Source organism: Triturus cristatus, chromosome 7 (genome assembly GCF_964204655.1).
Source record: "Triturus cristatus chromosome 7, aTriCri1.1, whole genome shotgun sequence".
Classification (NCBI taxonomy): Eukaryota; Metazoa; Chordata; class Amphibia; order Caudata; family Salamandridae; genus Triturus; species Triturus cristatus.
The window spans coordinates 1327408930-1327421527 of record NC_140590.1 but is presented as its reverse complement, the minus strand read 5'-3'; the positions used below and the strand labels follow the sequence as shown (position 1 = coordinate 1327421527).

The 12598-nt window shown below is 52.9% G+C and overlaps 1 protein-coding gene across 1 annotated transcript in view; it reads left to right on the top strand.

Moving 5' to 3' along the window:
• Positions 1–12598, top strand: part of LOC146811962 (uncharacterized) — a 271293-nt gene that overhangs the window by 226374 nt on the left and 32321 nt on the right. Inside the window, exon 4 of the mRNA XM_085618943.1 lies at positions 11821–11879. Coding sequence (XP_085475069.1) covers positions 11821–11879 — 59 coding nt within the window. The remainder of the gene's footprint in view (positions 1–11820; positions 11880–12598) is intronic.

Sequence of the window (12598 nt, the reverse complement as noted above, 5' to 3'; positions counted from 1 at the left end):
TTGTATGACTGTCCGGCTGATGGTTGCCTGGTTGTTTACGATTTCATTAAAAAAACAATTTAATAGAATAACATTACTGAGTAAGCATTACATCTAAATGGTTTAATGGAAATTTACAGGATGAATGGCAAATACCATTTCATAGAAACCAATTCCTAGAATTTCATTTTTTTTTAATTAGCTATTGAATTTTTTTTTAACCACCCCTAAACTTCCTCACTGAATTCTAAAAAATATTTTTGCATATCAACTCCACCTATCCCTGAACCCTTAAAACCCAATACCACCCTAAACTCGACCCATCCTGTTGGACAGGCCACACGAAGGGCTTGCTCCCTCCCCGCAGGACAGGGCCTAAGCCCCGGCCCGCCAGGCGTGACCCACACGAGTCACCCGCACCCCGTCTCCCGACGGAACTCCTGCCCCCGGACCTCCATGTATCACGGGACCGAGCCACCACCGGCTCCCCCGGCCGGATCAAGCCGCCATCTTGGGCCCTGCGCCACGAGGCCGCGTGGCCTCCACCCGACCCTAACCCTGGGCCTGGCCGGCCCCGGCATCCCGGCACCACCTTCCACCCAGGAGGTGAGCGGACCACTTGGCAGGTCAATGGGAGAACAAAGCGTCAAGGGCTCTCCCCCGCCAGGTGCCGATCGCCTCCAGCTCCCCCAGGCGCTGGCTCCACCCCCTGCTGGGTGTCTGGACACCTTCATCCCGGACCCTCCGACCTCCAAGTGCGAGGGTCCGGACATCAAAGGGCGCCAGACCTATAACTAGGGCAGCTCCGGAGCAGGACGGCAGTTGTATCCTGGAGTCGAGAGACACCGAGAGAACTCAGCCTTGACGGACTACTGGCGCTGCCGTAGCCCTATCTTGTGAACTATCGTCCTGCCTGCTGGCGCTGCCGCAGCCTTCTGCAACATCCATCCTCGTCGGGACCTGCTGGCGCTGCCGCGGCCCGTTGTAACGACCATCCTCACCGGGACCTGCTGGCGCTGCCGCGGACCGTGCATCGACCATCTCTCCGGGACCTGCTGGCGCTGCCGCGGACCGTGTATCCACCATCTTCACCGGGACCTGCTGGCGCTGCCGCGGCCCGTCCCAGCTAGAACACCGAGCTCGAGGATTGTGAGCTATCCACCATACCACCTCAACTACCAAGACTGGTAACCAGACTGTCCCGCTACCCCCTTTCCCCATCTTGAGAGACTTGAATCGAGGGGACCCCTGAGTCCAGACCTCCTTGTACCTTCCATCGTACCGTAAGAAATTGCCTATAAAGAACGCTAAATCTTCTCCTTGTGTGGTGTCTGTCTGTGGGGGGGAAGTTATCTATCTGTACGATCGCTGGAGACGGCTCTCCCCGGAGACCTCTCCCCTTGTCCTCGGCCGACCCTCCCGGTCCGTCTAACATTGGTGGCCAGCGGCGCGATCCGAATCAACGCGTAATCGTACAGAGAGTAGCTCACCCCACGACAAAACCACGATGTCAGCCAAAGATAGCGGTTCCACTGAAAAGTTCCAAATGGATAAGTTGGAAGAATATAACCACCGCGAACTTAAACAATTCTGCATGGAACTAGGCATTGCTACCACCGGCCTGAGTACCAAAGACGATTTAAAGCGCGCCCTTGAGTCGTGGGCGGAAACTGGGGTCACCGGATCCCCCGACCAAAACAGTGTCGCACCAGAGGGGAACGCCACGGCTCCTGAGGAGCGAGGAACGGGCCTCTCGCAGGAGGAGATCCAAGAAAGAGAAAGAACCAGATTACATGAGTTGGAAATGGCACGACTCAAGATGGACGGTGAACTGAAGTTAGCCGAGCAGAAACTAAATCTAGAACATCTGCGGCTCCGAGAAGAATGGGAAGAAAAACAGAGACAGAGAGAGCTCGAGGAAAAAAGAATAACACTCGAACACGAGCGCAAACTGGCGGAGATAGAACTCCGGAAACAGAATAAAGAACAGGGGGTGCCTGAGCGACCGCACACCCCGGGAGCAACCGAGAAAAAAGCCCACATCCCCAAGGATGTTGTCCGAGAATATGTCCGAGAGGACGACATACAACAATGGTTCAAAGCCTACGAGATCGCCATGACCTCCCACCGGATCGACTGGAGTGATTGGGGAGCCGGACTATGGGGGAGGTTCGTCAACGAAGGCCGCGATGCCCTATTGCAGCTCCCAGATCACCAGATGTCGTCCTACGACCACATGAAGGCTGCCCTCCTCACCCGCTACGGCCTCACGCCCGAGATGTACCGCCAGAGGTTCAGAGACTGCACCCGGATCCCGGGTACAACTTGGGTGGAGTACGTCAACTATTTCAGCCGAGCCTTCGAGGGTTGGATCAAGGGGAGCCATGTAACGACCTACGAGCAACTCTTTAACCTTATGGTATGGGAGCACCTGTCGAACAACTGTTTCGTCGAGCTCAGGCAGCACCTCCTCGACAGTAAATTGACGGACCCCCGGCAACTCGCCACCGAAGCTGACCGATGGGAAAGCACCCGAGTGGGCCGGAGAGGACCGCACGAGCAAAACCGAAACAACCAAGGTCAGCACCGTCCCCGGGGAGGAGGAGGAGGCCAGGGGCGAGGGAGAGACACCATCCCGGCAACACCCGTGGCCAGCACCCCGCCCCCGGCCGGGCGGGGCAACCCCCCGATGCGCCCGGGGTTCCGAGCCAACGTCACGTGCCACCGATGCCAGCGAGTCGGCCACTACGCCAATGACCCGAGCTGCCCGCAGAACCAAACACCAAAGCCCCGCCAGGTAGCGGCCGCCGCCCTGGGGGAAGAACGACTATCAGAGGAACAGGAAGAATATGAGCCGGCCCAGCAAGAGTGGGAACCGGCCGCCATGGTTCTAGCATGCCTAGGGGGAAAGGACATGGTTCCGCGGGCCCCCCTACCCGCCAACACCCGGAAATATGGCCAATGGGTGACCATTAATGGACGTCGGGCCGAGGCCTTACGTGACACAGGCGCCAGTGTGACGGCCGTCCGCTGTCACCTGGTGAAGCCCGAGCAGATCCTGCCGAACATTCTCTGCCCCGTCCGCTCAGCTGACAATTCCGAGAGTCTGTGTCAAATGGCCTGCGTCCCCTTCGAATGGGGAGGGGTCTCCGGCCTGTTGAAGGTGACGGTCTGGGATGATGCACCCGTGGACTGCCTCCTGGGGAATGACCTTGAGAGTTCCCCGTGGGCCACCGTCGAAAGAAGAGAGCACCTGGGGATGCTGGGCCTCCCGGACTGGGCCTGCGTAACCACCCGGTCCATGGCCGCCCGTGCCGTCCCCCGATCAGAAGATCCAGAATGGCCAGCACCTCCGCCCCCGGTCGCCCCAGTAGAGGACCACGACGAGACCAACCCCCCAGAACCAACGGCCGAAGGGGTCGCGCAACCCCAGGACCTTCCCGGCCTGGCTCAGTGGCGTCAAGAAGGGGGGCCCACCCAAGAGCAGTTCCGCCAGGAGCAAAAGACCTGCCCCTCCATCGAGGGGCTCCGCCAGCAAGCCAGCGCCCAGAGCGCAGGGGACTCCACCGGAACTCATTGGGTCTATTGGGATAACGACCTGCTATACAGCGAACAAAGAATCGCAGAACTAGGGGCCAGTCGAGTGCTGGTGGTGCCTCTCCGCTTCAGAGACTTCCTACTAACTCTGGCCCACGATGTCCCCCTGGCTGGACACCTGGGCCAGGACAAAACCTACAGTTGCCTAGTGACTCACTTTTTCTGGCCGAAGATGCGGAACGACGTCCTTAACCACTGCCGGTCCTGCCCCACGTGCCAAGCCAGTGGGAAGAGCGGCCGTAAGCTGAAAGCCCCTCTGCAACCCTTCCCAGTGGTCACCATCCCGTTCGAGAGGGTAGGAATAGACATTGTGGGGCCCCTGGACCCCCGCACGGCACAAGGACATAGGTTCATCCTGGTACTGGTGGACCACGCCACCCGCTACCCCGAGGCGGTGCCCCTACGAACTGTAACAGCCCCGGTGGTTGGCCGGGCCCTAATGGGGATCTTCTCCCGAGTGGGCTTCCCCCGAGAAGTCGTCAGCGACCGAGGCACGAACTTTATCTCGAAATATATGAAGTCCCTCTGGCAACAGTGCGGGGTCACCTACCGATTCACGACCCCCTATCACCCTAAAGGGAACGGACTAGTGGAGCGATTCAACCGCACCCTCAAGGGGATGATTGGGGGATTGGAAGAGCCCCTCCGTCGCCAGTGGGATGTACTACTCCCGTGCCTCCTCTTCGCCTACCGAGAAGTTCCCCAGAAGTCCCTCGGCTTTAGCCCGTTCGAACTCCTGTACGGGCACCCTGTGCGAGGGCCCCTCAGCCTAGTCAAAGAAGGTTGGGAGATGGCCCCCCTAAAGACCCCTCCAGACGTCTTCAAGTACCTCCTGGCCCTCCGCAATCAGTCCCGACGCTTCAGGGAGATGGCAAAAGCGAACCTCGAGGCCAGTCAGGAGGACATGAAAAAATGGTACGATCACAATGCCTCCTCCGTCGAGTTCGAACCTGGTCAACAAGTGTGGGTGATGTCCCCCACCGAACCATGTGCCTTGCAAGATAAGTGGACGGGGCCCTTCAAAGTGGTCGAGCGCAAAAGCCCCGTCACTTACCTCATCGACATGGGGACCCCCCGGAACCCCCTTTGGGTCCTCCACACCAACAGACTCAAACCACACTTTGTGCGCTCAGAACTCAGCCTCCTGATGGCTACGGACAGTGGGGCGGAGGAAGACTCCGAACCCCTCCCGGATCTCCTGAAGACTCAGGAGAACGACGGTTCCGTGGACGGGGTCCGGCTCTCCGATGCCCTCACCCCAGAGCAGCACCGGAGCTGCCGGGACCTCCTACTGCGGTTCGCTACACTGTTCTCCCTCACCCCCGGGATCACCCCTTGGTGCTTGCACGACGTGGACACCGGGGACAGTCCCCCTGTCCGACACCGGGCCTACCGCGTGCCAGATCGGGTACAGGCCTGCATCCAAGAGGAAGTGGCCAAAATGCTCACGATCGGGGTCATCGAGCCCTCGGACAGCCCCTGGGCCAGCCCAGTTGTACTGGTCCCCAAAGCCGCTGCCCCCGGCACCACGCCTGAACTGAGATTCTGCGTCGACTACCGGGGCTTGAACGCTGTCACCCGGACCGACGCCCATCCTATCCCCCGAGCAGATGAATTGATCGACCGGCTGGGGGCCGCCCGCTATCTCAGCATCTTCGACCTAACAGCGGGATACTGGCAGATCGGTCTCACACCCCGGGCTCAGGAACGGTCTGCCTTCTCTACCCCCGATGGCCACTACCACTTCAAGGTCATGCCCTTCGGCATGAAGAATGCCCCCGCTACTTTTCAACGTCTAGTGAACCAGGTCTTGGCGGGGCTCGAGGAGTTCAGCGCTGCCTACCTGGACGATATCGCGTGTACAGCCGCCACTGGTCCGACCACCTCCTCCACCTCCAAGAGGTCCTGCAGGCCCTCCAGCGGGCCGGCCTCACGATTAAGGCTGGCAAATGCCAAATTGGTCAAGGGTCCGTGACCTACCTCGGGCACCAGGTGGGAAGCGGGCTGGTGGCCCCGCTGCAACCTAAAATTGCTGCCATCCAGTCCTGGCAGCCCCCCGTCACCCAGACCGAGGTCCGAGCCTTCTTGGGACTCACCGGCTACTACCGGCGGTTCGTGAGGGACTACGGCAGCATTGTGGGGCCCCTCACGGGTCTCACGTCCAAAAACCAGCCGAAGCGGATTAATTGGACCACCGACTGTCAAGCGGCCTTCGAAAAGCTGAAGGCCGCCCTGTGCACCGCCCCTGTGCTCCAGGCCCCCGATTACAGTCGGGAATTCATTGTACAGACCGACGCCTCCGACCACGGCGTCGGAGCGGTTCTTTCCCAACTGAACCCCGAGGGCCATGACCAGCCGGTGGCCTTCATCAGCAGACGCCTCCTGGCCCGAGAACAGCGCTGGAGCACAATCGAGAGGGAGGCCTTCGCAGTGGTGTGGGCCCTCAAAAAGCTCCGGCCCTATCTCTTCGGTACCCACTTCCGGGTACAAACCGACCATCGACCCCTGCAGTGGCTGATGCAGATGCGGGGGGAGAACCCAAAACTATTGCGCTGGTCCATCTCCCTGCAGGGAATGGACTTCACCGTGGAACACCGACCGGGCCAAGACCACGCCAACGCAGATGGCCTGTCACGCTTCTTCCGCCTCGACGAGGAGAGTCCCCAGGAAGATGGGTGACTCTCCCCGCCTTCAGCTGGGGGGGACGCATGTTGGACAGGCCACACGAAGGGCTTGCTCCCTCCCCGCAGGACAGGGCCTAAGCCCCGGCCCGCCAGGCGTGACCCACACGAATCACCCGCACCCCGTCTCCCGACGGAACTCCTGCCCCCGGACCTCCATGTATCACGGGACCGAGCCACCACCGGCTCCCCCGGCCGGATCAAGCCGCCATCTTGGGCCCTGCGCCACGAGGCCGCGTGGCCTCCACCCGACCCTAACCCTGGGCCTGGCCGGCCCCGGCATCCCGGCACCACCTTCCACCCAGGAGGTGAGCGGACCACTTGGCAGGTCAATGGGAGAACAAAGCGTCAAGGGCTCTCCCCCGCCAGGTGCCGATCGCCTCCAGCTCCCCCAGGCGCTGGCTCCACCCCCTGCTGGGTGTCTGGACACCTTCATCCCGGACCCTCCGACCTCCAAGTGCGAGGGTCCGGACATCAAAGGGCGCCAGACCTATAACTAGGGCAGCTCCGGAGCAGGACGGCAGTTGTATCCTGGAGTCGAGAGACACCGAGAGAACTCAGCCTTGACGGACTACTGGCGCTGCCGTAGCCCTATCTTGTGAACTATCGTCCTGCCTGCTGGCGCTGCCGCGGCCTTCTGCAACATCCATCCTCGTCGGGACCTGCTGGCGCTGCCGCGGCCCGTTGTAACGACCATCCTCACCGGGACCTGCTGGCGCTGCCGCGGACCGTGCATCGACCATCTCTCCGGGACCTGCTGGTGCTGCCGCGGACCGTGTATCCACCATCTTCACCGGGACCTGCTGGCGCTGCCGCGGCCCATCCCAGCTAGAACACCGAGCTCGAGGATTGTGAGCTATCCACCATACCACCTCAACTACCAAGACTGGTAACCAGACTGTCCCGCTACCCCCTTTCCCCATCTTGAGAGACTTGAATCGAGGGGACCCCTGAGTCCAGACCTCCTTGTACCTTCCATCGTACCGTAAGAAATTGCCTATAAAGAACGCTAAATCTTCTCCTTGTGTGGTGTCTGTCTGTGGGGGGGAAGTTATCTATCTGTACGATCGCTGGAGACGGCTCTCCCCGGAGACCTCTCCCCTTGTCCTCGGCCGACCCTCCCGGTCCGTCTAACACATCCCATAAAACAAAAAAAACCTCAACAACCTTATACGCCACCCATCTCTGAACCCTAAAAGTCTCCTCACCCCTAAGGTCCACTCATTTGTTAACCCTGAAAACCCCTCACCTCCCTAAACTTCACCCATGCCTGATCCCTAAAAACCTTCACCACCCCTAAATTCCACCCATCCCTGAACTCTAAAAACCCCTCATCGCCCCTAATCATAACCAATTCCTTGAACCCCGAAAAAGTCTCACTATCCCAATATTCACATAAGTGTGTGATTTTTAATGTTTCTTTAAAAATATCTTTCCTTTAAAATGTTTCCTTTATCATTTGATTTATTTCAATTACCTTAACATTGTCTTTCATTAAAGTAGGGTTTCAATCATTTGGTTTCCTTCAATATGATTTCAAAGTTTTCGTATTTCCATTTATTCACGTACATTAGGTTGCCTTACAGGAAAGCTTGCACTCAGTACAGGAGGCCTCAGTTGGTATGGTGACAAGCCAATGATTACAGCTCTAGGTTTGAGTGGTATGCAGTGAAATGTTATGCCAGATGCCATTGGTCTGGCCTGTTTATAATGAAAAGTTATTACAAAGGCAGTAGTCCTGGTTTATATATTGTGAGAAAATATATTCTACAGCCAATAGGCCTCTTACAGAGGATTTATATCATATTATGTTACAAGTTGTAGAAAGCTATTTGACGAACCATGGGAGTAGAATCTCCCTGCAAGGATTTTTGATAGTTGCTATTGAGAGGGGTTGCATATTGTTTTGCCAACTATATTTTCCATATATTTGTAATTTTATAAATGTATGCCTGGTGGTTGTCATCTTATGCACATTTCAGTAGGCCTGTGCTATATATAGTGCCAAGCCATCGGTAAAGACTACAGGCCTTATCGGTTCACTGGGAAAAATTATGCCGGATTCCTCAGATGTGATCTTTTTACAATTAAAAGGTTGTGAGAAGCATGTGTTAACAGCAAGGCTTTTAAGGGTGGATTGTTGTTACCCTGTGCTAAGGCCTGTAAGCAGGTATTTTGTTACATTGAATCTTACAGATTGCCATAGAAGGGAGGGGTTTTGGTGCTGATGACCGACCTGAATAAACTATGGGGATAGACGATTTGCACTTTGATAATCCTTATTAGGTTCTATTAGTAGAAAAGTTATATTGTTTTGACAGCTATATGTTGTACACATATGTAAATGTATTAAAGTGTACCCAATGGTTGCCTTATGGGTGGCTTGTGACCAAAACAGTAGGTCTGATTTGGACATGATGGCAACCCAATGACAAAGATTATAAGCTTGATTGCTTATAATTAGGGCTCACATTTTCATGGTATTTTTTTTTAACATTTCTCTCTGTATTAATCTATATTTATTTGTTTGTCTTTTTATCTGTATTTATCTACATTTATTTTTGTTGCAGAGAAAAGAAGAAGTTGCAGCTAGTATTTTTTCACATTTATTTAGATAGACCATGAATACTCAAAATACAGCTCTATGGCTGCTTACCGGCCCTCCTGACCTTTATATGTGGTCCACTAGGCTACTATTTACCTAACTTAACACTCAGAAACTTTCTGCAGACCCAAGCGAGCTCCAGAACCATGATCCCATCTGCCTGCTCCTGTTCCCTGCCAGATTCCTAGAGAAGGCCATCAACTTTCAACTCACAAACACCCGGAGAGAAAAAACCTACTGGACATGTACCAATCAGGTTTCAGAGCCAACCACAGCACAGAGACTGCCCTAATCGCCTCAACAGATGATATCCATACCATACTCGACAGAGGAGGATCAGCCGCCCTGATCCTGCTGGACCTCTCCACAGCCTTCAACAACGTCTTCCACCACAAACTCATCAATCGACTACACCAGATTGGAATCACAGGTGATGCACTCAGATGGATGGCATCCTTTCTCACTGAGCGCACCCAGAGAGTCCGCCCCTCTCCTTTAACCTCACAACCCAAGCACACCATCTGTGGCATACCCCAAGGCTCATCCCTTAGTCCAACCATCTACATGACACCACTCTCAGACATTGTCAGATCGCATGACATCAGCATAATCACCTACGCCGACGATTCCCAGCTCGTCCTCTCACTCTTAGTGGACTCCACCTCGAAGAAGACTAATTTCCACAACTGTATGAAGGATGTCTTAGCCTGGATGAAGAACAACTACCTGAAGCTAAACATGGACAAAAATTAAGCTCTGATCTGCGGTAGACACACTGCCCTCTGGAATGACTCCTGCTGGCTGGCGGAGCTTGAACCCACCCCATGCCAAAAGTCCATGACCACATGGACAGTGAACTCTTCATGAAATTTCTGGTCAATGCTGTGTCCTCAGCCTGCTTCCACATGTTCCTCATGCTCCACAAAGTCTTCAAGTGGCTCCCCATCAGCACCAGGAAAACAGTGATGCAGGTTCTTATCACCAGCTGACCAGACTACAGACCACAGCAACGCACTCTATGCAGGCACCATCACCAAACTCATGCAAAGACTCCAGATGGTCCAGAACGGAGCTGCTAGACTGATCCTCAACCTGCCCAAGAGGACCAGCATCACCCAGCACCTGAAGGACCTCCACTGGCTCCCCATCCAGAAGAGATGCCATTTCAAGCTTCTGACCCTTGCCTTCAAAGCCCTCCACGACACAGGACTCACCTATATGAACCACCACCTGCATTTCCACTGACGTACCAGGCATCTCCTCTCCGCACACCTCACCATTGCACAGATACTACATATCCTCTGCTGCCGCTCTGGAGGATGCTCCTTTTCCCACGCACCACCAAAGCCTGGAATGCCCTGCCCCTTCACCGCCTCGCTGACCCACTTCAGGAAGGGACTCAAGACCTGGTTTTTTGACTGATAACTGCAGCACGGCACCTGGATACCCTCTCGGGTGATAAGCAGCACTATACAAGTATGACTTGACTCACATTCAGAAAGCTGTTAAATGAGCAAGTATTTATTTATACATACTGAATTAAAAGGAAAAGAAGCAAAAAAGGTGTTCTATACCCCTTATCTATAGAAACACCTTAAATTTTTAAAGACCTTGTGCACCAAACATTTACAAGCAGGCTAACAACTCTTAGAATTCAAAAACGTGTATTTCATTGACTTGTGTCAGAATATATCACTGTAATGAACAACATTTATTAAATGTGATAGTTCTCAGACATGACCTTAAAAACATTTGCCACTCTGACAACAATGCCATTAGTGAACCAAGAGGCAAGACAGTTGTCAGTGCACCCTCTATTTTTTCTAGGTTATTAATATACATGGAACAGAATTATAGTTTATTAAATCACACAAATAGAGGTTAGTACAGGACACATCCTCAACCTGTATATTTTCAGGTACCCTTGTACGTTAAAAGGAAGTGTCGCAGGGATTCTACTGGTAAAGCAGAACTGTGTCTTGGGATGACAGGACATCAGAATGTAGGGACTGAGTCTCTCTACGACGTTACTATTTGTAAGCCCAAATCCTGGGTAGCTCAAAGTGCCTCACCTGAACTCCTAACCTCCCAGAGTAACAGGTCATTTTGGCAACCTAGAATATGACTCTCTAGTCCCCAATGGAACCGTGGAAACAGATAATCCCCCCTTGTTTCTCACTCATGCATGCCCTTAGTAGACAACAATGTAGCGAGGAAAGATTACAATACATTAATCGAAACTATCTAAGGCTATGATGAAGCAAATGTGCTGCAATCACTAGGCAGATGAAACTAAACAAAGTAATTAGCATTACAATCAGGCTTCATAAAATAAATATCACCACCATAGCAAATTATCTATCTGTCTAGGCCTACCCCTCCTATGTGAGCAAAGGAATATATTAGTGATCTCTGGGATTGGCAACAGACCCCATAGCTGGTGTATGTAGTTATGTGGTCCGCATCATTAGTGTGAAATCAGTTAAGGCAAGGCTGCTTGTCAGGCTGTGTGGGCGTTCATCCCAGGACCTATCTCTCTGCCGAAATTCTCCGCTCTGCCTCCAAGGAGACGAGACACCGTTTATATGATCAAAACTACTGTGTTGGAAAGCTGGAGCTGTGCTACCATGTTGTGTCTAAAACGTTAGGAGCTGTTGCTGACTGGGCAAAGAAAATAGTACACCATGTTGTTATGTATTCTAGGCAACCTTGGATAAAATGTGCAGACTGAATCCCGAGCAGACGCACTGAGTAACAAACAACGTGTACAGTATATTGTTTAATTAAATTAATGTCACATAAACAAATGCATTCTGAGTGGCTGTGTGTCAAAGTTGGCGGGATTGAAACACATTCAAGACTGTATCTGATCAGTGTCTCTTTAGTCTTTTTTTTTCTTTCTAATAAATAGATTGTAACGTAGTGTTAATCCTCTGTTTTCTTCTCTTTTGATTCTAGTCATTCAAAAGTCCAACCACCCGACAGGAGCTTGTCCTCATCAAAAGAAAAGGCCAGGGGTAAGACCTTTCACAATTGCTGTTTCAATATATATATAGGAAGAAAAGAGATACCTTCCCAAGGGCACTTACTCTCATGGTTGTAAGCAAAGAAAAGAATGATTTAAAAAATAATAGAACGAAAAGATGTATGGGTTCTAGTTATCTTCACTAGGCTGTATGAATAACATGCTAAGGAATGTCCTCTTACTCTAAGTCCTGTGTGAGACTCGTGAGACTAGCTCTACACTTCCCCTCCCTAAGACATTCCAGCGGGGGAAAAAGAGGCATCGGGGATAGGAAGTCAGCATTAAGAAAGGGTTGTAAGGACAAAAACTATCCGAGGACTCTAAGGGTATTCCTCATATTTTGTCTCACCCAAGTTAAGGGGGCATGGACAGTATATAGGGATGAATGGAGTGCCCTCCAGGTAGTACCTCAACTTTTCAACAGCCCTTTTAATAGTGAGGCATTCCTTCTCGATTATGGGGTATTTCTGCTCTTAGGGAAAGAGTTTATGGCTTATGAATAAAATCGGTAATTCCAACCCCTTGTCATTGGTCTGTGAAAGAACAGCTCCAACATTAGAAGCAGAAGTTTGAAGAATGAATGTTTTAGAAAAATCAGAAGTAAGGATGAGACTGGACATAAAAGCTTGTGTTAGCTCCTGAAATGTTTCTCTATCCTTTGGGGTAGATTCTGGAGATTGGGGAATAAATCTCCTATGATAGACAAGAAGG